The 25,201-nt window shown below is 43.4% G+C and overlaps 1 protein-coding gene across 5 annotated transcripts; it reads left to right on the top strand.

The window, feature by feature from the left end:
* The first annotated feature begins 5,947 nt into the window (after window positions 1-5,947).
* SMAGP (small cell adhesion glycoprotein) lies at window positions 5,948-25,200 on the top strand. 5 transcript variants are annotated; one of them, XM_090273178.1, is made up of 5 exons: window positions 5,948-6,511; window positions 6,839-6,944; window positions 7,039-7,155; window positions 7,892-7,963; window positions 9,802-9,923. In XM_090273178.1, exons 1-5 carry the CDS (start codon window positions 6,500-6,502, stop codon window positions 9,834-9,836), a joined length of 342 nt encoding a protein of 113 aa, XP_090129304.1. In that variant the 5' UTR covers window positions 5,948-6,499; the 3' UTR covers window positions 9,837-9,923. The 5 variants fall into 5 exon arrangements, with proteins under 5 accessions (XP_090129304.1, XP_090129306.1, XP_090129307.1 ...); XM_090273180.1 differs by lacking the exons at window positions 5,948-6,511; window positions 7,039-7,155; window positions 9,802-9,923 and adding exons at window positions 24,198-24,272; window positions 24,969-25,200 and having other exon boundaries at window positions 6,822-6,949; XM_090273181.1 differs by lacking the exons at window positions 5,948-6,511; window positions 6,839-6,944; window positions 9,802-9,923 and adding exons at window positions 24,198-24,272; window positions 24,969-25,200 and having other exon boundaries at window positions 6,967-7,155.
* Window position 25,201: the final 1 nt, after the last annotated feature.

The raw sequence follows: 25,201 nt of genomic DNA, 5'->3' as shown, positions 1-25,201 counted from the left end.
TTGCAAAGGGGTCACTATAGCTAGTGTTTATGATCTGATACTTGGTGTAAGTAAGGATATGAGCAGGATGGAAGAAGACATGGAACTTCAAGTGCAGGGACAGGATACAGTGTACACTGGGGAATGCAATTTTCATTGAGTTAGATCTGACACTTGTTTTTGACTAACTTTTGGCATCTGAATCCAAAAATACCCCAGTTTTTCTCTTATCACGTCAACTTTTTAAGGCACAGGATACCCTCCCTTTGTCCCAAAAATCATACAAAATGTGCATACAAAGGAAAATTAAAAAATTACCTGAATATGCTGTTTATTTAGAGTTATTCATTAAAGGCTATATATTGTTACTATAAGTCAGACTGTGTACAAGTAGTAAAGTTCTGCTACCAAACATACATATTAAAGTATTTTATCTTTTCAAATGACAGGCTAGGAAATGCCAAAATGAGATACTTGAAACAGTCTCTTTCAGTTGGCAAAACTTTAACAAATTGCCTCATGAGACCCAGTTTTATTTGCAGAGGTGGGAATATAATGTTCTTTCTGTCAACAAGTGGCTCATGTAGAATGTTTGGATCGCCAGATTTGGGGTCAGATCTTGGAGGCCAATTCAACTCCACCCAGTGCTCATGAGCTCTGCTGTCACACATACACAGAATACGGATACTTGGTGTATCCGTGTTGCTGACTAAGAAGGAAGCAGACCATTTTAAGGTCAGCACAGATGATCCAGTTGTGCTTGTGATATTGCAACAGATCAATGACTCTGTCTTCATATTCTTCACGAAAACAAAATAAATGACCACTTGGGACTGCACCAAATAAATTGCCATTGTGGAGGTGGACACACTTTAAGCTCCGCTTTGAGCTGTCGATGAACAGTTGCCATTCAGTTGAGTTCCAGATTGGAATTCCCAATTCCTCTATTAAACCATGTATGTTATGGCAATACACAAAGCCACCATCACTTCAAAAGCACTGCAGAAATGCACTTCCTCATGATCAAAATTAGGATGCCTTCACTCCTTTTTCAAGCGAGTTTTTCTCATGCAGTCTTGATGCTAGGAGTTGTGAAGCCTTTTTGGATAGTCCCAAATGTGCCAAATCATTCAACTCATGCTGATCAAATCCCTTACAAATTGAGTCCTCTTTAATTTCAAAATCTTCATCATTGCTGTCACTTAGTTCTTCACCGTACTCCTGTTTTTTAAAAGAGGGTAGTTCAATGAAAACTGGCACTGGGATTTCAGCTGAATGAGGCACTGGGCATATAGCTGATGGTAGACTAGGGTACTCTGTTTTACATTTATTTTTCTTGTTATATCCTGACGTTTTCACTAGACAAAAGTAACAGTCACTTGAATGATCTCTGGGCTCTCGCCAGATCATAGGTATACCAAATGGCAATTTATCATGTGTTCCCTTCATCCACATCCATAAACTCGACACACTACTTGCACACCTTGTGAGGGACCCAAGACTTATCTTGATCACCAAGTTTAACTTTAAAATATATAAAACAGGCTTGCCTGACAAATGTGCTGATGTTTGTCCATTGGGAATGGTTAAACTGCCACAGATATAACAAAATGAATCAGGTTTGTTTAAGCACAACAAGAAATAGAGGCAGACATGATCTGAAGGAAATAAGTACATATGTAAATAAATAAAAAATTCTGCTAACTCCCTGTATACAGACAAGAACTCAGCCTACACTTCAGAATACGATTCCCTATATAGAGCGGCACACAACCTCTCACCACACTGTCTCATGTGTAACTGAGACAAGTATGAACCTGTCGCTGGTCTCCAAGGTCGTCCCCCACCCCTCCCCACTCAAGGGAGGTTTGCTCTCAGCCAATAGGAGAGCACTAGTGCTTCTCTTGATCCAGGCTCAATCCAGCCTAGAATGGTCACATTAAGATAAGCTGTAGAGAAAAACTTGATGTGGTATAAGAAAACTAGCTGCAGTTTTGAAATCAGCATGCCTATTTAAGTCTAAAACAGCTGAAAAATCGAACTCAACAGGAATTATGTTAAAAATGGTTCCCCTGTGTAATAAAATAGAAATGGCATGGAACTGGGAAATCAGAAGTCCTGGATTCAAGTTCTATCATTTGCTTCTGTGAAAACATTAAAAACTAACTTTGTAAGTCCTGCCACCCTGATAAACATGTACACATGCAAACACTCATCCAGCCATCTTTGCTTTTCATTCAGCAAGCATTTATTGAGTACTTGCTCTGAGTCAAGCACTCTACTAGGTACTAGAGAAACAATGAGTAGAAAAAGGGAGAACTTGACAGAATATTGAGCAGGGAAAAGAATGGACAGGATTTAACAATGTATTAGACGAGGATACAGGTGAAGTTTTAAGGAAGTATTTTAGGTTAGGCTTGAGAGACTGGAATTTGATGGTGCCATTCCCTGAAATGGGACTATAGGAGGAAGTGTGTTGTATGTGGGTTTTCTCTTTGCAAGCAGCAAACTGACATGATTAAGAAATAGAGGATATGTTGAAGGATATTAGGCAGCTCATAGATCTGAAAGAACAACCAGGCTGCAGAAAGGACAGAGCCAGCCCATGGATGTCTGTAGCAGGAATGTATGGATTGCCCCCCTTAGCAGCTGTCATTGGAAGACGGCTTCAGCCAACATATGCCACTGTGTCCTTTCCAGATCCAGATTCCCTGGAGAAGGACTCTGACTGGCCCAGTTTTGGGGGTAGTGCTAGTGTCTACAGTGACAGAAGACCAGTGGTGAGGTGTAGTAGTAAGGAGGGTGGATTACAAAGAAGTAAATGGAAACTTTGGGGGTGATAGAAATATTCTTAATTTTTATTGTGATAGTTTGCTGGATGTATATATGTGTCAAAACATCAAATTGTATGTGTGCAGATTTTGGATATCTCATACAAACTTTGGATACAAGATTGAGAACTTGCAGGACTTTCCAGTAGATGTGTCCAAAGGGAACTGGAAAGACATGTTTGTATAATATTTAGAAGTCATTTTCCTAAGATCTAATCCTGCTACTCTTTTATTGTATTTAAAAAACCTTCAGAGGTTCTCTTCTGTTGTAATGGAGAGGAGGTTGTATGCCCGTCCCCCACCCACCCCCCTACCGCCCCCCCGCAAAAAAAGGCATACTGCCTGTAATTTAATACCTCCTAGAAGGCATCCCTGTCCTGCTGTTGGGAGTGATACTCCATGGGTATTGAAAGGGAGGGGGAGATACTTAGAATACAGGGCCCTCCCTAGCTCTCCAAGGCCCCACCGATTTTTCTGGCAAAGCCCAGATCAAGCCTTTTCTCTGCAGGGCTTTCACTAACCCTCATATCCTAGGGAACTGATTCTTTTTGGGGAGTGTGCCAGAGAGGATTTCTAGGGACTTACAGTCTTGTGGAGGAAGACAAATACCGAAGGAAACTGCTACAACAGAGGCACAACTGAAGTAGAAAATTGGACTAAATTGTAAAATGGGCGCTTCGTTTGTATATGGCTCTACTGGAGGTTTCAGAAGGCAGGAGAAAGGGCCAGTTTGTTGGGTATGACTAGTGGTTTTGTTTACCTAGGACAGACGTTCTAGGTAGGAACCTGTTTACCATGACTTACAAAATGGTAAGTTGTCCAGGGGAAAAAGGCCAGGAATTAAAAGGCTGCCATTTGGCAGCAACACAAGAAGGGGCTGAAAGCCAATAAAATTAGAAAGAGATGAGTATCTCTTATCCTCTGTCCTGAGGCCCCTGGAGGTCTGTTGACAAAAGGATGGCTGCTCCAGAGTCTGAGGTTTAGCATTTAGTCCTTGGAAAACACCGGTACAACCACGTGAGGCGTCATTCTCATCTATCTGTTTGCATCTCTATGTAGAATTAATTGCAAGAACATTACCCAGTTCCTGCCTTCTAGCAATTTGAAGGACAATATTGACCAATTAGGTAAGATATCCAGAATACACTAGAAACATCTATGATATCTAGGATACAGCAAAGAGCAGAGTAAACACACTGCCTTCAGTATTGTGATCTGCTAAACTGGTGCAAAGCATGTGCATATTGTGCCCTATTTTTCTGCTTTTTTACAGTTTAAAAATGAATGGTATGTGCCTACAGGGATAAAATCAAGTACCAGTAAAACTTTTAAGGTTACATTTTAAGAGAAAAAAGATGCTTATGAGAGACTATTAACCTTTTAAAAATATATGTTTATTATTAGAGACGGGAAGGAAGGGAGAGAAACATCAATGTGCAAGAGATACATCAATTGGTTGCCTCTCACATGTGCCCCCAACTGGAAACTTGGCCCACAACCCAGGCATGTGCCCAGACTGGGAACAGAACCAGCAACCTCTTGGTTTGTGGGCTGGCATTCAGTCCACTGAGCCACACCAGCCAGAGCAAAACTATTAACCTTTAAATTGTGAAAGTAACATAGCAAATCAGTAGAGAGTCAAGTCAGCTGGATGTCCTCTGAGAGTCTGTACTTCAATTTTCAATACATAATGAAATATATGTTGTGAGAGAGATGACCACAATACATGAAAAATTTCAACCTTTCCTGGAATTTATTGTCAGCTTGTCAATAAATGCAAGCAATTGTCCACCTTTGGAATTTAACCCTTAGGATTTGAATTTCCTTTTCTCTCGTAATTTATTAATTTGAGAGAGAGAGAAGAAAGGAAAAACAGATTTGTTGATCCACTTACCCATGCATTCATTGGTAGGTTCTTTTCTTTTTCTTTTTAATTTCTTTTTATTGTCTTTTTTACCATTACCATTTATCCCCCTTATACTCTCTTCCGCCTCCACCCACACCCCTCCCCTGTGGTTGACTTGTGTATGTGCCTTGACTAGGGATTGAACCCACAACCTTAGTGTATCTGGACAATGCTCTAACCAACTGAGCTACTTCCCTCTTGAATTCTTTTATCTGAGTACTGGCCCAGCTTACCTTTTCATTAACTTATATAAGTCTTGCCCATATGTTACTTTCTTTGGCCTTTCTTGGTTGGAGTGGCAGTTTTCCCACACCTTGGCTGCCGCCTTCTCCTTTCCCTTCTTTTTTTGGTAAGGATTTTATTTATTTTTAGAGAGAGGGGAAGGGAGGGAGAAAGAGAGGGAGAGAAACATCAATCCGTTGCCTCTCCTACATGCCCTGACTGGGGACTGAACCCACATCCCAGGCATGTGCCCTAACCAGGAATCAAATGGTGACCTTTTGCCTTGTGGTATGACACCCAACCAACTGAGCCACACCAGCCAGGGTTGGGCTTTTCTTCCTCATTGATCACTGCTTTGCCTTTAGAAATATATTTAAATAAAATGAATTAATCAAGTTATTGTTTTATCCTCAGTTTTTACCAACCAAATAACATCCTTAGGAATGAAAGCAACTACCCTTGCTTAGTTTGTCTTTGCTTTTTTTCTTCACACTATGCCTCTGTTCTCTGAGACTTTCTCTTTTCAGTCTTTGTCCCCCAAATGAACATGCACAATCCCTGTCTCTCTATTGATCTATATAAATACTGATTCCCAAACCTAGAGAACTCTTCACAGGAATAAGAAATAAGCACCAAAGTCTGTATCGTTGGAATGGAAGGCAGAATAACCTAAGAGTTCTAACCCCAAGTAGGAAGCCAGGATAACAATAGCATTTACTGAGCACGTATACTATGTGCCAGGTTAGGTTCTAATGCTTTAGATCAGTGATTTTCTAACGGTGTACAGTGGCAGGCACACTGGTGCGCTGCAAGAATTTTTAAAACATGCAATGCCTTACTATTTAGTCAGGGGCACTGACCTCTTTTTCCCTAGGTTGTCAAAGTGACAACAGTGAATACAACAAAAGTAAACTTTTTTTTTTTTTTTTTGGTCAGGCAAAAAATATAGTTTTAGTGTGCCACAGAATTTTAGTAATTCATGTGTGTCATGAGATTTTTAAAAAGTTGAAAATCACTGCTTTAGCTGTATTAACCCATTCCATCCTCACAGTAACTATAAACCAAGTATTGCCCCAATAAGAGAAATGAAGCAGAGCTAATTTGTCCAAGATCACGCAGCAGAGAGTCCAGAGCCTGTGTTTATACTAGCCCATCCTTAGTCATTGAGTTCGTCATTAATTTGGTAGCATTTCCTGCCACAAAGTGAGTCAAGACGTGACTAAATAAATAGCATTGATTAAATCGAGGTCCTTACCACGCGTAAGGGCCATGTCTGTGAAATGAAATGGCTTTACAGACCAAGTCCCCCGTTTCGGGGAACAGGTTTTAGAGATGTTAAGTAATCTGTCCAAAAATCACACAGCTAACAAGCTGCGGAGCCGGGACTGTTTGAACCCAAAGTCCAAGCCTCTCCACTCCCTCAGCCGAATATCGGACAAGGAAGATCCGGATGGGCCGACGTTCCTCTCCCCACTTCGCCTCCCCGCTTCCCGGCCCGCGGTGCGCCCCTAAATTACCTTACGCTCCAAGTTTCTAGACACAGATCTATTTAGTAAATGATATGCAAACACAAGTAAGTAATTGTCAACATCTGTTGAAAATTCAAATAACGTCGATCGCGGGGAAAGCGGGCCCCGGGTTCACATCCCGTACGCGCCGCCCCCCATTTCCAGCCTCGGAGCGAGGGAGGAAGCAGCTCCGGATGGAGGGTAAAGGACAATCGGAGAAGGAAAAGCAGCTTTTCCTCCTGGGGCAGCAGAGGCGGCCAGGCGAGCAAAGGGAACCTGCAGAGGGCGGCTTCTCTCTTCTTTTCCTGTCCCACCCATTCGGCCGGTCCGCCCACCCCCACTCCTCGGCCTCTGCAGCTTAACTCTGCGCGTCTCTCCGCGGCTTCCTGCAGCCGGTGTCCCGGTGGCTCCGCGCGAGTCTCTACGGTTCCCGCCCCTGTCGAGTTCAAAAGGACGAGCAGAGTGGCGCCAGCCCTTCCCCGGCAGCCCGTCGGACTGGTAAGGTGAGCACGTGGAGGAGGGGACTTGGGGAAGGCGGAGAGCCAGGCGAGCCCGGTCGCCCACATTCACATTGCTGCCATCCCGGCCCCAGCAGGAACTGAAACCGAGAGCGGCCGGAGCTCAGCCCTCGGCTGGAGCCTCCCGTCGCGGCTGCTGGGCCACCCTCGGAGCGCAGCGAGCCTGCCGAGTGCAGGTAACAACGCAAGAGGTCTGGGGCCGGGGACCAGGGGGCGGGGCAGCGAGGCGAGACCCGACATCCGCTGGGGTGTAGAGGGTCCCGGACAGCGCACGAGGCTCCTTCTCCGCCAAGTGGGGTTCGGCCCTAGTGGCCGGCTAGTGGGTGGACTGCGCATAGGGCGCAGTGGACAATGAAGGGAGGACTGAGCGGGGCCGGCCAAGATGGGTAGATGATTGTATCAGGCCAAAGGGCGACTGAGGACCCCCACCTCCAGTTTCCTTTGCTTGAGTCATCCCCGACCTCGACCTCCAGGGCAGGTCCCAACCCCCACGTGGCCCCCGAGCCTGGGCGCAGGCCCTGCGCAACACCCCCTTCCTGACACCTAGGGGATGGCTCCGCCCCAGTTCCAGGCTGTGAGCGAAGTGGGGCGACTGTTAATTTACATGTCTTTGCCTGACTTTCTCAGGCCTTGAGAAATGTCTTAGGTGAATGTCCTGACCAAGTGAAAGAATTTCAGGGTAGAGCTTTCATAGATAATGCATCCCAAATACAGGTGATCTCTCGGATCTGCCCTTGATAACTGCAGCCTGAGGAGATACTCAGGGAAACCAAGCAAGCGTTTAGGACTAGCTACACAGGGAAAAGAGGGAATGGGGAAGAGACTCAGGCAAATCTGGCACCAAAGGCTTTTCCGGGATTGTAGTTGTCCCCAGCCCCAGGCAGGGGCCCAGCCACCTCATTCCTGTCTTTTTCCCTCTTCTTCCAGATCTGCTCATTCCTCAAGGTGCCCATCCACTTGCTGCAATGACTAGCTTCCCAACCAGGACTTCTCCCACAGGTAGGTGAAGACCTTTTCCAGTTGGAATGGTAGAGACTTGTTCAACATCCTCACCCGCAACCCAGTCTTGGAATCCCCTGAAGACTCAGACCAGATGAGAAAACCTTCCCACCTCTCTCTGCCTGCCTCACACCCAAAAAGGTACCTGGAGGAAGCAGAAGGCAACTAGAGTGTGCGATTTGAATCTAAGTCGCATGGACCTGTGCGGGTTCCTGGCACTACCACTTAAAGCCTGTGACCCTGAGTGAGTTATCTAACCTCTAAGCTCCAGTTTCCTCATTTGTAAGATGGGGGAAATAGTACCTGTCTTATGAGGGTATTTGTGAGGATTAAATGAGACAACCCATTTAAAACACCGAGTACAGTGTCTCAGACAGATCTAGTAAGTACTCAATAACATTGGTGGTGGTTGTTATTATTATGTGCTTGTTAGAAACCCACCTCTTACTGGAAAGGAATTCTGCCTGCTTTCTAATTCCACTCCTCTGCTGGTACACTCAAGCATCAAAAACCCGCTGTTCTTGCCCCAACTGGTATGGCCCAATGAAGGGAGGACTGATGGGAGCAGGGGTCCTCCTGCAAAGCCAAAGGTCGCTGGTTTGATTCCTGGGGACGGCGAATACAGGAGGCTACTGATCAATGTATCTCTCTCACATTGACGTTTCTCTTCCTCTCCCCTTCCCTTTCCCTCTCTAACAATAAATAAATAAAATCTCTAAAAAAACCAGAACAACAAAGTACCACTGTTCCTGGCAGTGGTCCATCTCTCATCACATTGAGAATGGCTTCCCACCTTTCATTTCATAACCAGCTTGGTTGTAAAATGATATATTCATTGTTTCTTTTCATTATGTGCTAGTTAGGTTAAGGGAGGAACAAAAACTCGATTGGTCCATACACCTTTGTTTTCATATACACAGTTTCATTTGCCATTAGGACAGACTTTCTCTGTTTTACTGATTTTGAAACAAGTGAGGGACAACCCCAGGGAAAGTCTAAAATGGTTTCCTCTGTGACTAGTGATGCACGCAATTCAGACTGGTAGTTGAGTGGTGAGAGATAAGGAAAGGGAGAAATGGGTAGAAGTTTAGATTGGTCAGCAAAGGTTTCATGATTGGGGAAGGGGTGGAGCCCTTACGCTTGAAGGACAGACAGGTGATGAGTTGCGAATAGGCATGAAGGTAGCACCATGCATGAAACTGCAGAGATTGCATTTACCTTGGAGGGTGTTCTGGAGGAGAGGGCAGAGGGCCTCCCAAACCAGCCTGCCCACAGGGAAAAGAGGTGATCTTCAGCAGCTAGCTGAGGAATTACCACGTGAGCCAAAGGGCAACTATTTACATTCTTTTTTTCTTTTTTTTTTAATTTGTGGTAAAATATACTTAGTATAAATGTTACCGTTTTAACCATTTTTTGGTGTACAGTTTAGTAATATTAAGTATTAACATTCATAGTACCATGCAATCATCACTAGCATCATCTTTTTCATCTTCCTAAACCAAAACTCTGTATTAAACTATAGCTCCCCATTCCCTCTCCCCCTAGCCTTTAGTTACTTTCTGCCTGTATAAATTTGACTAAGTACCTCATATAAGTGGAATCATACAATGTTTGTCTTTTTGTGTCTGACTTATTTCACTTGGCATAACATTTCCAAAGTTCATCCGTGTTGTAGCATGTGTCAGATTTCCTTTCCTTTTTTAAGGCTGAACATATACATATATATGTATATGTATATAACTTTGTGTGTGTGTGTGTGTGTATATATATACATATATACATATATGTATAAATTTATATATAATATGTCATTTTGTTTATCTGTTCATCCATTATAGATACTTGGGTTATTTCCATCTTTTGGCTATTGTGAATATGCTGCTATGAACATGGGCATACAAACATCTCTCTTAAGTCCCTGCTTTCAGTTCTTTTGGGTACATATATCCAGAAGTGCAACTGTTAAATCACGTGGTAAGTCTATGTTTAATTTTTGAGGAACTGTCACACTTTTCCACAGTGGCTGCACCATTTTACATTCCCACCAGCAGTGCAACAAGGCTTCCAATTTCTCTACATCCTTATTATTTTCTTTTTTAACATATAGTAGCTATTTTAATGGGTATGAAGTGGTATCTTATTATGGTTTTGATTTACATTTCTTTAATTATTAGTGATGTTGAGCATCTGTTTATCTTCTTTGGAGAAATGTCTATTCAAGTCCTTTGCCCAGTTTTTTAATTGGCTTGCTTTGTTATTGTTGAGTTGTATATTTACATTCTTGACCCAAATAGTGACATGAGTGATGTGGTATTTTAGGACATATCATATAGTCCTCTACCCACTGGGTCCAAAGAAATATGTTTAGAGACAGATCACAAGCAGGGTGAGGGCTGGTACTTTAAAGGATGTGATCACTGAGGGTCTTGCTCATCTCTTACCCCTCTTTCCAACACCATCCCTCACATCCTTTCCCTATAAAGATCTCCTAAAGGAACCCTGGCTGCTGTGGCTCAGTGGATTGATCGTTGGCCTGAGAACCAAGTGTCGCTGGTTTGATTCCCAGTCAGGGCACATAACTAGGTTGCACGTCAGGTCCCCAGTTGGGGGCGCGAGTGAAAGGCAACCACACAGTGATATTTCTCTCCCTCTCTTTCTCCTTTCCCCCTCTCTAAAAATAAATAAATAAACAAAGAAACTAATTAATTAATTTAAAAAAAAGAAAAAGGATCTCCTAAAGGAGATAACCTCTTGTAGTGTTGAAAGTGAGGGCTGCACTATGACTTTCATGGGCCCTAGGCACTTTTCCCTTTGTGGGCTAGTTCTCCATTAGAAAAGATAAATATTAAAAATTCTGTTTTACAACTCTGTTGGTGTAAGGAAAAATATAATAAAATCATTAACCATTGCATGTATAATTAATAATTGATTGATAGAACAATATTACAATCTCCTCAACCTAAACATGTGATTTTTAAAAGAAATTAAAATCATTACAAACTAAAATCATTAAAGCCATTTTCATGGGCCCTGAGAAGTATTGTAGACCCTAGGCACTGTACCTGCTGTGCCTAGTGCATAAGTCACCTCTTGGAAGTAGGATGGAGTGGAACCTGGCATTGTGGGCTCTGCCTGCCCACCAGGAAAGCCCATCCCTTTCCACCTGATCACACTAGCTACGGGAGATTTTCCTCACTCTGGATTAGACACTCAGTATTTTTCATCTCACTTACTTTTTACCACAACCGATGAGCAGGTTTTATTCTCATTATACAAAAGCAAAAACTGAGGTTCAGGGACGTTAAGAAATTTTCAGACATTAAGAACTTCTCCCGCCCTGGCTGGTGTGGCTCAATGGATTGAGTGCTGGCCTGTGAACCGAAAGGTCACCGGTTTCATTCCCTATCAGCACACATGCCTGGGTTGTGGGCCAGGTCCCCATTTGGGGGGCATATGAGAGGCAACCGATTGATGTTCCTTCACACATAGATGTTTCTCTCCCTCTCTTTCTCCCTCCTTTCTACTCGCTCTGAAAATAAATAAATAAAATCTTTTAAAAATAGACCAAAAAGTATAACAATAAAAAAATTAATTAAAAAAAAAAGAAAAATTCTCCCAAGGTCATGTGGCTTACAGTGGCAGAGATGAGATTTTGTGCCAAGCCTGTTTATTCCAGAGCCTGTGTTCCCTCTGTCATGGAATATTGCTCTCAAAGTGTCACACCATCCCACTGGCTGGGGCACAGAAAAGAGAAGGAAGGAGAGAGGGAGCAGAATTCCAGGGCGGGTTCCCATGGGAAAGAAGATTGGGGGAGCCGCCCTGTGTTGGGCAGGTCTAGAGCAAATAAGTAGGTTGGCAGACTCAGGTGGCAAAGGATCTGATGCCTCAGTGATAAGAGATTTAGGGGAACAAGGGCCACAAAGAAACCAACCTGTATCTGGGTTAACAAAAAAAGGGAGGGGGGTGAGTGAGCAAAACAGATCTTGAAGTTCATTTGCTGTCCGTTAGGATTTAGATGGAGCCTCAAATCTTGCTGTGGTCCTCAGGCCCAGGCCTTCCCCCTGAAAGATAAAACAGTGCTACCATCCTTCCAAGCCTGAGAAGGGGAGGAAGAAAGTAACATTATTATTCCTTTGTTGGACAAGAGATAGGAGAGAAATTGGGTAGCAGCAGAGATAATGGGGGAAGAGTTGAAAGCCATTCCCCACCCCACCCTTTTATTACAGGCTTTCTGAATTTTGTTTGCTTTGTTGTTGTTTTCATTAAAAAGCTATTCCATGCCCTTCAGGGAATATGCCTCCTTGAGTTTCTCTCTGTCTCCACCCCCCACCCCTCTCTCTTTCTCCCTCTCTCTATATATGTGTATATACATACACACATATAGTATATACACACACATATATACTCTCTCTAAATATATGACTGCTTATAATTTTATTTTAATTTACTTTTTTTACAAACATGTAATCATATTACATATACGGCCCCAGCAATTTGCTTTTTTCATCTAACCATAGATCCTGTCCCTGTCATTGCAGATCTGCCACATTCTTCTTAACAACTGTATAGTGTTTCCAGGATGAATGGCCTGTAATTAACTTGAGCATTCCTCTGCAGATGGACATTCATATATGTGTCACTCTTTCAAACAGTACAACAGTGAACACCCTTTCCATCTGCAATAAAATTCAAGAGAGCCAAACCCAGTAACCATGCAAACAAAAAGTTTTGCTGGAGGCAGAGCAGGATGTTTCCAGAACTTGGGCAGTGGTAGTGTGTAGCGGAAGGGATCTTGGAATGAAGAGACAGACTTGAAACCTGGCTCAGCCAACTGCTGAGTGACCTGGTGCTTGCTGAGCTGCCTCAGTTTCTTGGCCTGTACAGAATGATAATACCAATCCTGCCTACATCATGTTCTTGGGGTGGAAATAAAATAATCTTATGTTTTCTAAACTGTAAGTTATAAATACAATTACAGTTCTGGTACTGGAAGCCTAAGGGACACTAGCTCATCAGCTCTCAGGATACGCTGTGACCTCTAGTCTGAGAAAAGTGCTTCTGTGTGAGTTCAAAAATTTAATTTTTAAAAGTAAACATTTTATTTTGGAATAATTTTAGATGTATAGAGAAGTTACAAAAATAATACAGAGAGCTCCCATATATGCTTCTGACAGTTTCCCCTTAATGCCAGTATCTTTTTTTGTTTTTTAATAAAGATTTTATTTATTTACTTTTAGAGGGAGGAGAAGGGAGGGAGACAGAGAGGGAAACATCAGTCGGTTGCCTCTCACATGCCCCCAACTGGGTACCTGGTCCATGACCCAGGCATGTGCCCCGACTGGGAATTGAACTGGTGACGTTTTGGTTTAGAAGCTTGCACTCAGTCCACTGAGCCACACCAGCCAGGGCTAATGCCAGTATCTTAAATGACCATGTACATTTGTGAAAAAAGAAGACGTTAACATTGGTACAACACTGTTAACTACAGACTTCACTGATATTTCACTAGTTCGAAAATGTGATTTTGAAGTGAATTCTGATAGAACACTTTCAATTTTATAAAAATTCCAAAATTAAGGCTTACAAAGGCCCTGAGGGTCAGCTAGTTCAGCTACCCACTCTGTGTCAGAATTCTCTCCAGCACCTGAAGCATTTGTCCAGATGCACTGTTGCTTCTGTGGGGGAGGCGACTGCCTCCTGTCAGTTTCTGCCATTGGTGCAGGACATCCACGGGCATATTTGAAGACAGCGTTCAAGTTTAGGCTCCCCTCAGTTTTCTGTCTGGGCTTTCTCTTGCAAGTTTTTGCATCTGATACGGTTCCTAAACCTCAAAATTCTGACACCCAGATGCAACTCAGCAGTCTGGGAGTGGCACAAAAATGGCTGCACTGTTGCCTTCGTTACTCTGTTATTAATGGTGCCTAATCTAACAGCAAGTTTAAAATTCTTTTATGGGTAATTATCATCATAAGAAATTTGGAAGATAAAGGATAAAACATATAGTAGAAGAAAATAAAAATCATCCCAAATTCTTTAACCTACCTATCATTCTTGCTGCTATCTGGGGGTATTTCCTTTCTAATGATCCTGAAAGCATTTTATGTAACGCTGCCTCTAAACTGTGGCTTCTCCATTCTTCCCCACTCCCCATTTTACTTGTGAGTTCATTGGTTTCCTGGACCTAAGAGCAGGGAATCTGTTAAATTCTCATCTTGTTCAATTTGGCACCTTCTCCAGTCATTTGAAATCTCTCTGTTTTTCAGCTTACTAGTTGCCTCTCTAGCTTTGAGTGTTTCACAAATTAGTTGCTCCTTTCCTGGGTCCACAGTGGTCTGCATTTACCCAAAAGGCACTAAACCCATGTGGGAGGCACCAGTAAAGTAGAACACTAACACAAAAGATCTTGCAAAGAATTTAATATTCGATATATTTTTATTTTAGTTTTTTAAAGTATATTTTATTGATCATGTTGTTATAGTAGTTCCAATTTTTTCCCCTTTGCTCCCCTCTGCCCAGTACCCCCCTTTCCTCCAGCAATCCCACCCCACTTAGTTCATGTCCATGGGTCATGCATTTATGTTCTTTGGCTTCACCCTTTCCTATATTATTATTTTTTTTTTTTACAAAGCTCTGGTTCAATTTTGCTCATTTGTTTGTGTTGTTCATTAGTTTCCTGTAATAGGTGACAGCATTCCTATATTATTCTTAACATCCCCCATCTTATTTTGTACCAACTAATTATGCTTCTTAGTCTCTCCATCATTTCCCCATTTCTCCTCCTCCCCCCTCCCAGCTGATAACCCTCCAAATGATTCCCATACCTATGATTCTGTTCCTCTTCTGGTTTGCTTAGTTGGATTTTGTTTTTATTTTTTGGATTCAGTTGTTGATAGTTGTGAATTTGTTGTCATTTTAGTGTTCATAGTTTTGACCTTCTTTTTCTTAAGTAAGTCCCTTTGACATTTCATGTAATAATGGCTTGGTGATGATGAACTCCTTTAGCTTCACCTTGTCTGGGAAGCACTTCATCTGCCCTTCCATTCCAAATGATAGCCTTGCTGGATAGAGTAATCTGGGTTGTAGATTGCTTTTCATCACATTGAATACTGCTTGCCAGTCCTTTCCTGCCTGCAAAGTGTCCTCTGAGAAATCAGCTGATAGTCCTATAGGCACCCCCCTGTAAGCAACTCTCTGCCTCTCTCTTGCTGCCCCCAGGACTCTGTCTTTATCTTTCACCTTTGGCATCTCAGTTATGATGTGTCCTGGTGTGGTCCCCTCTGTATCCAGCTTGCCCGGGACCCTCCGTGCTTCCCGGACCTGTATGTCCATCTCCTTCACAAAATTTGGGAGGTTTTCCTCATTTTTTTCAATTCTTGCTTCCTCATTCTGCACTGGTTGACCTTTTTTTTCTTCCTTATATTCCAAATCATTAATTTGAATCCGGTTTCCTTCCCTTCACCACTGGTTTTGTGTGGATTTTCCTTCGTTTCACTTAGTATAGCCTTCACTTCTTCTCTTATGCGTTTGCTGTACTCAAGCATATCTGTCAAGTCTGTGAGCATCTTTATCACCAGTGTTTTGAATTCTGCATCTGTTAGGTTGTCTATCCCCTCCTCTGTTAGTTTGGCTATCTCCTTGTCACTTAGTTCTCCCACTGGGACTTTGATCCATTTCCCCTTTTGGGCCTTACTTCTCTGTCTCCTCATTCTGACAGGCTCCTATGTTTGTTTGCCTCCACATCCCAGGTAAAGCTGTCACTCGCTCCTGTTATATTGTAAGGGGCGGAGCCTTAGGGTTTTGTCAGTACAGAGTGACCTGTTTCACCACGTTGTGGCGCTGTATGTGGGGGAGGCGTCCAAGAGGGAACAATGCCACCTGCCCAGCACTCGCCCCTTTTCCAGGCACCTCTCCCACTTCTGCACCGGACTGGCGCCCCTCTAGCTGTTGCCCTGGCTGTCGTTCACAGAGTGGGTGGGTCTGCGAATGTTCTAGAGCTGTGGGGGTCCTTTGAACAAGGGGACTCTGCTGAGACCGGCAGTTTCTGCCTCCACCCCAACCCCTACTGGTCTGCACAGTCAGAAGCAATGAGGCTTGATTTTCCCTAGTTCTGGGACTGTGGGCTGCAAGGTCCAGTGAGGAGCTGGGAATGCTCCCCAGGTGTCCCTCCTGACTTTCTAAAATGTGTGACTGGGCTTTCTGTCGGCCTGCCGCTGCTGCTGCTGCCGTCGCCGCCACCACTGCTGCCACCACCACACCGAGTCCTCTCCATCCCGGCTCTGCCCCTCCTACCTGTCTGGATGAGTATTTCTTCTTTATATCTTTGTTTGCTGGACTTCCATGCAGTTTGACTTTCTGGAACTTCTGGTTGTTTCTAGTTTTGAGGTAGTTATATTTCTTCTTAGTTGTGGAGGGAGATGCAACGTGTCTGTCTACACCTCCATCTTGGCTGGAAGTCCCGGATATGTTTTTAAAACAAACAAAAAGCCAGAGTCATTATCATAAGGGACAAATTATATTATTGGACTTTCTTCGATCTGTCTTATGATTTAATATCTTTTTTTGCAAAGATTTTATTTATTTATTTATTTGTTTGTTTGTTTATTTATTTGTTTTCAGAGAATAGGGAAGGGAGGGAGAAAGAGAGGAGATAATTATCGATTGGGTGCCTTTCTCATGCCCCCAACTGGGGAACCTGACCTGCAACCCAGGCATGTGCCCTTGCTGGGAACTGAACCAGTCACCCGGCAACCCTTTGGTTCGCAGGCCGGCACTCCATCCACTGAGCCACACCAGCCAGGGCTGATTTAATATCTTTATTTTCAATTGCATAAAGGCCTTCATTTGACCCTAGCATGGTTTGACATAATATCAATTCAAAAAGAACTAAGGTCAAATCCCAGTGGAAGAAGCTCTGCTTAGACTGCCATCACTCACTCCCTTCCTTGACAGTCAGTTACTACCCCACTAGTCCTTATAGCCAGGCTGTATTACTCCACAAGGATAGTATAGTTTTATCACATGTTCTGGGATGAGTCTCTATCTACTTATCAGCACATTCAACTCTCCTTCCACCCCCTACCCATCCTCACTCTCAATTAATGATCTTGCATTCTGTTTTCTTGAACTAATTAAAGTTCTCAGAAGAGAACTTAGAGGCTTCTGCTGACCCCATTTGCTTACGCCTGCCTTTGTTCCCATGTGCACATTAATAGTGAATAATCCCTGCTCTGTCTGCTGCCAACCCCTCTAGTTGTGCACTAAACCCCAAACCCTCAAGGCCATGTTTCCAGCCACTCTCCACTCTCCTACATTACCAACTGTTCCCTCTCACCTGAGTCATTCTGTATGTACATAAGCATGCTGTCAATTCTTTCATCCTTTAAAAAAAAAAAAAAAAGCAAAAACAAACAAAAGCTTGAACTGTTCCGCACTCTACCTACAGTCTGTTTCTCTGCTCACCTTTACAAGAAAGTTTGTTTATATTCTGCCTTCAGTTCCTCTCCTTCCATGTATTTATTTATTTATTTATTTTGAACTCACTGTAAACCAGGGGTTTATACTAGCAATTTACCAAAGCTTTGCTTATCAAGGTCATTCATTACTTTTGCTTGGCGAATCCCCATGGTCCTCATACTTGATCTATTTAGCTGCAGCTCCTCAGTCTTTGCTGTTTTCTCCCTGGGCTTAATCCTGGATCCTCTTTATCTGTACTTACTCCTTGGTGGTCTCACCCACTCTTATTAGCTTAAATATGCTGACTTTTTAAATCTCCAGTGCACACCTCTTTCCCGAATTCCAGTCTTAACATCTGCACTTAGATATCTAATAAGCAGTCATATCCAAAACTGAACTCCGGATCTCCCCTTCCAAATCTGTTCCCCCTACAGACTTCGCAACTGAGGTACCCCCTACAGACTTTGCATCTCAGGTAACACCGCACCTTCCTTCCCACCTAGGCCCAAACCTGGGTGTCATCCTTGACTCTACCTCACATCCTGTCAGTCTTAACTTCAGAATATATCCAGAATCCCACTACTTCCTCAGTGAGCTGCTGCTAGACCCAGTCAACGTTTTCATGCAAACCAGAAAAAGGCTCCCCCTTTGGGTGGATACAGTTGTACCCCAGTGCCAAGTACAACCAACTTCTACTTCTACCACCACCTTCCCACAGGATCCTTTTCTATTTCAATTTTGTATTGCTGCATAACAGACCACCACAACACTTAGTGGCTTAAAACAGTAGCAATTTGTTTATTTTTAAAATTTTTTTATTGATTGATTTTAGAGAGGGAGAGACACTGATTTGTTGTTCCACTTATTTATACATTCATTGGTTGATTCTTTTATGTGCCCGCACCAGGGATTGAACCTACAACCTTGGCATTTCAGGACAATGCTCTAACCAACTGAGCTACCTGTCCAGTGCATCAGTAGCGATTTATTATTTCTTAGAATTCTGTAAGTTGGCTGGGGACTCCTCTACTGGTTTCACCTGTGCTCACTGATGCAGCTGCAATCTGCTGGAAGGTTCGCTGGGCTAGAAGATCCAAGATAGGACCTCCTTTATACATCCAGCAGTTGGCGCTGCTGGCTGAGCCTGGGGCGCTCAGTTTTTCTCCATGTGGCGTCTCATCCTTCAGTGGGCTGGTTTAGGTTTTCTTACTACATCATAGACTCCATGTTCCAAAGTGTGCTATTTGGGCCCTAGCCAGTGTGGTTCACTTGGTTGGAGCATCATCCCATAACCAAAAAGGCGTAGGTTTGATCTGTGGTCTGGGGGCATACGGAAGGCAACCAATCGGTGTTCCTCTCTCTCCCTCCCTCCCTCTCTCTCTCTCTCTCTAAAAGCAATGAAAAAATAAATGTCCTCAGGTAAGAATTTTTTTTTTTAAGTGTGATCTTTGAAATGTCAAGCCCTACCCCAAACCTGCTGAATCAGAATCTTTATTTTCACCTGATCCCTAGGAGATTCCTATGCACAGCAGGGTTTGGGAAGCATTGCTTTAAAATATAAATCTAGTGGCGCTGTATGTGGGGGAGGGGTTCGAAAAAAATATATATATATATATAAATCTAGCCCTGGCTGATGTGGCTCAATGGATTGAGTGCTGGCCTGCAAGCCAAAAGGTCACTAGTTCAATTCCCATTCAGGGCACATGCCTGGGTTGTGGGCCAGGTCCCCAGTTGGGGGTGTGCAAGAGACAACTGATTGATGCATCTCTTGCACATCTATGTTTCTCTCCCTCTGTTTCTTCCTCCTGTTCCCTCTCTCTAAAAATACATAAATAAAATGTTTAAATATTAAAATATGTGTAAATATATACATATAAATTCAACCAGTCTCCTCAGAAACCTCTGAAAGGTTCCCATCTCACTCACTCAGACAGCCCCCGTGATTTCATCTCCTGCCCTCCTCCTTGCTCCCTCCAAGTGCCCTCTGCGCTGTGCCTCTAACATGCCAAGTGTGCAATGGCCTCAGGTGTATTTCCATATTATGGATAGCCCTACCTTGAACTCTGCCTGGAATGTTCCTCTCCCAGGTCTCTGCATGGCTGCTTCCCTCACCTTATGTAGGTCTTTACTCAGGTCACATCATTGGAGAGACTTTTGCTGATTGCCCCATCTATATCCAAACTCCCTGTCCCTTTTCCTGCTTGTTTTTCTACATAGCACAAATCAACAACAACTAATAGGGTCACCTATTTATTTTGTTTATTGTCTATCTTCCCCCTCAGAATGTAAACTGTATGAAATAATTTTTTTTTTAATTGTGGTAAAATTATAATGTAAAATTTACATTTTTTTTCAAGATTTTATTTGTTTATTTTTAGAGAAAGGGTAAGGGAAGGAGAAAGAGAGGCAGAGAAACAATGACGTGAGAGAGAATCATCAGTTGGCTGCCTCTCACATGCACTCCAGCTGGGGGCTAAACCTCCAACTCAGGCTTGTGCCCTGACTGAGATCTTTCACTTTGTGGGATGACACCCAGCCTACTGAGCCACGCTGATCAGGGCAAATTTACAGTTTTTAAGTCTACAGTTCTGTGGTATTAAGTAATTCACATTGTTGTGCAACATCACCACCATCCTTTTCCAGAACTTTTTCATCCCAAACTGAAACTCTACATATTAAATAACAGCTCTTTATTCTCCCCTCTTCCTACCTCCTGATAACCACTATTCTACTTTCTGCCTCTTTGAATTTGACTATTTCAGGTACCTCATGTAACAACTCAAATGTTTCACTTTTTAGCTCTGTGAATAGCACTGCTATGAATGTGGGTGTATGAATATGTATTTGAGTTCCTTCTTTTTTTTCTTTTGGTTATATACCCAGTAGTGCTGGGCCATATGGTAATTCTGTTTAATTTTTTCAAGGAACTGTGAAGGCATGGGCTATTGTTTGTTGTGTTCACTGATCTATGCCCGGAGCCTAGAACAGAGCCTGGCACAGAGTACACAGTCAATAAATACCTGTTAAATTAACTTTTAATTTCTCTCTCTGTGAACTTGGACTCTCAGTCTAAGAAGGCTGTGCAGCTAGTCTGGGCTGCTTGCTCATAGCGGTCCCATACTAGCTCCTGATGTGTGCTGTTTCAAGATCAAGGCCCCCAAAGCAGACCCTAATTACTTGTTCTAGAATTTTGCTGGGAAACCATGTCAAGATCACCAGCTGCTTACAGGATCTACCTTCTTTCTGTGGCTGTCAGGATCCTGATCCCTCTCTTTCTCAGAAGCTCCTCTGTCACCAATAGTGATTTATTACATGTTCTTTCAGTGCCCTTGGCTGTCATTTATCTGGATCCCTTTTAGATTAGTCTGGTGCTTTCTGGGTTGCATCCCACTCTTAAGTTCGCTTCCCCATATCACCAAGCTCCTGCTGCTCCTTTTGTGCAAAAATCATTTTCTTTGATAGGAAACAGAGGCAAAAAGGGCTGGAGGAATTGTTTTCTGTTTCCTCCAACCTGACATTTTCAGACCCAATCAGCAAGCTTAACCCTTTCCCTGTTCTTGTTCCAAATATAACTTTTTAAATTTGTTTGCCAACTTGAGCTACATAGAGCTTCCTGACACTATTCTTCTATGCCTCTGGTAGCCTCTAATACAGACATTTCTGCTATAAAACTTGGTGTGCATTTTTTAAAAGACTCACATTCTGCCCTGGATGGTGTGGCTCAGTGGATTGAGCACTGGCCTGTGAACCAAAAGGTTACCAGTTCGATTCCTGGTCAGGTCACATGCCTGGGTTGCAGGCCAGTTCCCCAGTTGGGAGCATGCGAGAGGCAACCAATTGATGTAGCTCTCACACATCAGTGTTTCCCTCCCTCTTTTCTCCCTCCCTTCCCCTTTCTCTAAAAAATAAAGAAAATCTTTTTTTTTTTTTTAAATAAAAAGACTCACATTCTGAAATTACAGTATTGAAAATGGGCTTACAGGAAAGACAGGATTAGGGCTGACCACTCAACACTTATGAAACTCTGTAATGAGAACCCTAAACATACAACAACCTCAATTAAAATATTGACAGTTAAATCTCCACCACCATCTGAACCTCAAATCCCTGTTAATCCTTTGTCCCCTGTGTCCTGGGGTGTGTGCTCCCTCCTTTTAGAAGTAGGTTCCAGAGAGCCTTCACCTCCAGCAGAGTGAAGTTGTCCATCAAAACTAAAAATCTGGTGCAGGGTCTGCCTTCTTCATTAATCCATGGTTTTCATACAGAGGTAAATTTCTTTGTATCTCCTTCATTTGTACTTACTCCAGATGGCTTAGTAAAAGTGGAAACCAACTGATTACTGCATCCAAGGAAAGCCCTTTATTGAACTGTATGTTTCTTAAGGTCTTTTGACATTGCTGAACTGTTGTCTTTAGGTGTAGAACATCAAACATGAAAGCTGGAAAGTTGCTTATGAACTAACATGACTTCCACATTACACTGATAGCATTACCTATTTACTGATCACCTATGAGCGAATTCACGTTAAAGGAGCACTCTTTGAAGCACAACAGTCTGTCTGATTGTAGTCATCTCGGCTTTCTTCTGCCCTTATACGTATCTTTTAAACCCTTGTACTTTTTGGAAAGCCTGTTGTGCTGCCTGATGATTATCATTCATTTCCTCTTCCTCTTTTTCCCTACTGGAAAAAAGAAAAGAAAAGGACAGCGGTGGAAAGGTTTAGTATCAATGCCTCGCTTGGGCTTTGGAGTGAGTCTTCCTGGATTCAGATCATGGCCCCCCCCCCCCCCCCACTGTTCCTTCATTTGTAATCTGAGGCTTGTCACTCAACTCTCCTGGGGCCTCAGGGTCTACATTAGCAAATAAAAACACCTACTTGAAAGTGATTGGTGTTCCGAGGATTAATAATTATGTCTATGAAGCACCTAGCACAAAGCAGGGACTTAGTAAATGGCAGCTGTTATAATTGGGATCATTTGCAGAACTTCCCAACTAGGAATCATCTTTCCTCTCAGATTGGTTTTTAGGGACTCGTTCGTATCTATTCCCTCAACCCTCACTGAAATTCAGCGCCACCATCATCCCAGGTTGCCCTCATCACTGTTGCTTCCCGGCATCCATGATGGTGCCTCACACATAATAGGTGCAAAGTAAATTGTTGATTGATTGAACTGTATCTTACTCATCTTTAAGCTTCCATACATATATTATTATTCTTGGTGTTATGTTTATCTTAAGTTCTCAAATGTTTCAGGAAGACCAAATTATAAGCAAGTGTACAGAACTCTGGGTCCATGGTGAGAAGACGGAGTACAGCTGTGGGAGACTTTTGGGAGGGAAGCTGCACTTGGCAAGGGGCAATGGTATGAGACAGTGACCAGGTAGATAAACTTAAGGGCTTTTTTAACAAATGGAAGGTACAGTATAATATCACAAGTGACATCTCATCACTTTTGTGGCATTATTTTTATTAGAAGCAACTCCCTGAGTTCAGCCGGCACACAGATAGAGGAGCTTACACAAGAGCCCAGAATCATTGGGAGCCCCGTTAGAAGCCTCCTCCTACCACACTCCCGTGTTACAAACTGAGGCTCAGAGAAGTTTAGTTACTGCCTCAGAGTCACCTAGTTATATGCTGGGGTGGAAGGCAAACAGAACAGCTCTTTCTTTTAATCACTAAGCATATAAACAAAGACGCCTTAATAATATTTTAAGTAGTTGCTACTATGTGATGGTTATATGTTTTCTAATTTAATCTTCACACTAGCCCCCTGGCTGGTTTGGCTCAGTGGATTGAGCGTCGGCCTGCGAGCTAAGTGTCGCTGGTTTGATCTTCCAGTCAGGGCACATCAGAGAAGGAAAACTCTGATTCCAAAAAACCTCCGCTGCCTTGCGGCATACCTCTTCAGGGGAAAGGCTAAGGGAGTAAACCCCGACAGAAAATCCGGAGCCGGAGTCCCTAAGGCGGTTTGACGTTGTAGTCAACACCGGCAACTCCTGCGGCGCACCTGAAGCCAAGCTGTATTGACCCCGTCTTTCCCTTGGACCCTTCAGCTGCGAAGAGAGGGGGGTCTGCTGCATGGGCAACAGCAGACCCTCCATATCACCCTGCCCAGGCTCTGTAGCTTCAGCTTCACTGGAGAGGACACTCCAGCGTCATCACAAGATGTCGATTCAACACGGGAGGAGACAGATACCGTGTCACTCCTGAGTTGGACTGCACAGCCATTCTCGGCGGTGCAGATAGACTCTTAAGAAGCTACACCATCGTCTCTCGAGACGGACGGCTGCCGACCGACCGACCTTTTGGTTCGCAAGCTGGTGGCACTCAGTCCACTGAGCCATACCAGCCAGGGCAAAAATAGGCATTGCTAATAATAGCTTTGCCTTATTGAGTTACAACATGTCACAAAAACCCTATAAAGTAGGCACTATTATCTCCATTTTGCAGATGAGGAAGCTGATGCGCACAGAGGGGTTAGGTCATTTTCCCAAAGTTCCACGGCCAGTAAAGGACAGCTCAGATTTGAACCCCATCAGTCAAACTCCAAAGCCCTTAACTACTATATTAGGCAGAAATAAATCCTTGAAAATGTTGAGTCTTTGGGTGGTGGTTTATTTTCTCCTCTGTTCTCCAGGTTTTCTATGTGGATTTACTATAGAAGCTGAATGATACATTTTTGAATAGGGAGGAAGGTGGGTGATGAAATTTTAAAGACAAACATATGCTTTAGAAAGAAAACATTCACCCCATTTCCTTTTCTACTTTTCTGTTTTCCAGAACTGACCACCCCAATTCAGAAGGTCACTGAGACCCTGTCCCCAGAAGCTGAAGCCAGCACAGCACTCATTGCAGGTAACAAAGAGCCAGATCCAAGGGACCCGTGAGTTCAGGGGCCATCTCGTTCCAGACAGCCAGGAACCCAGTGTGATGAACTAGGACTTCCCTATACAGGAAAGCACTACAAATTTAAGAGACCAAATCCATGCATGGGCTTGTTTTGAAACGTAGGTTATCTTACACACACAACCCCTGAAAGACTCTACGAGGCTTGTGTGAGAGGCACTGCCAGTAAATAATAGGTTGGGAGGTGGCCACAAATAGATATAGGTGCATATGGGCAATATAGTCCTGTATGTGTGTAGGGAGGAGGATGTGTGTGGTTTGTCCACTGGGTGAGGAAGAGGATGGGAGGGAGCAGAGAGCCCCCTGCAGGAGGCTATGGATTTAAACACTCCTTCCTGTTGGGATAAGCTATTTCATGTTTGCCTCCTTCCTGTTTCTATTATACTCATCAGGAACTGGTTGAGAGTTCAGTTTTATCAGAAGTCAAAAGCCTTGTGTCCTTAGTTTGAGCCCCCAGAAACCCCAGGGATCATGTCCCACGGGACTTGGGCTCGGTGGGGGAATATGGATTTGGAAGTGACACTAGTTAACTAGGCCAGGAGGATCCTTATGAAAAGTGAGGGAATCATCTAATTCAGGGAACCCTGTGAATAACTGAGACATACTCAGTCCTGAAACATCTCTACATTTTCCCTCCTTTCCAAGTTGTTATCACCGTGGTCTTCCTCACCCTGCTCTCAGTCGTGATCTTGATCTTCTTTTACCTGTACAAGAACAAAGGCAGCTACGTCACCTACGAACCTGCAGAAGGAGAGCCCAGCACCATCCTTCAGATGGAGAGTGACTCAGCCAAGGGCAGGGAGAAGGAGGAATATTTCATCTAATGATTCCCAGGCCCCGAGGAGCTTATCCAGGCTCCAGTGCTAACACACTATTTA

Source organism: Furipterus horrens, unplaced genomic scaffold (genome assembly GCF_987537825.1).
Source record: "Furipterus horrens unplaced genomic scaffold, mFurHor1.1.pri manual_scaffold_4, whole genome shotgun sequence".
Classification (NCBI taxonomy): domain Eukaryota; kingdom Metazoa; phylum Chordata; class Mammalia; order Chiroptera; family Furipteridae; genus Furipterus; species Furipterus horrens.
The sequence above is the reverse complement of the archived record's forward strand: the minus strand, read 5'-3'. Positions and strand labels throughout refer to the sequence as shown.

Excerpts from the sequence above, each read along its gene's own strand:
- SMAGP (XM_090273177.1), top strand. The coding sequence starts at position 9,847 with ATGAACATGGGCATACAAACATCTCTCTTAAGTCCCTGCTTTCAGTTC. Across the intron at positions 9,938-24,197 it reads TGCAACTGTTAAATCACGTG|AACTGACCACCCCAATTCAG; the intron begins GTAAGTCTATGT and ends TCTGTTTTCCAG. Across the intron at positions 24,273-24,968 it reads CAGCACAGCACTCATTGCAG|TTGTTATCACCGTGGTCTTC; the intron begins GTAACAAAGAGC and ends CTCCTTTCCAAG.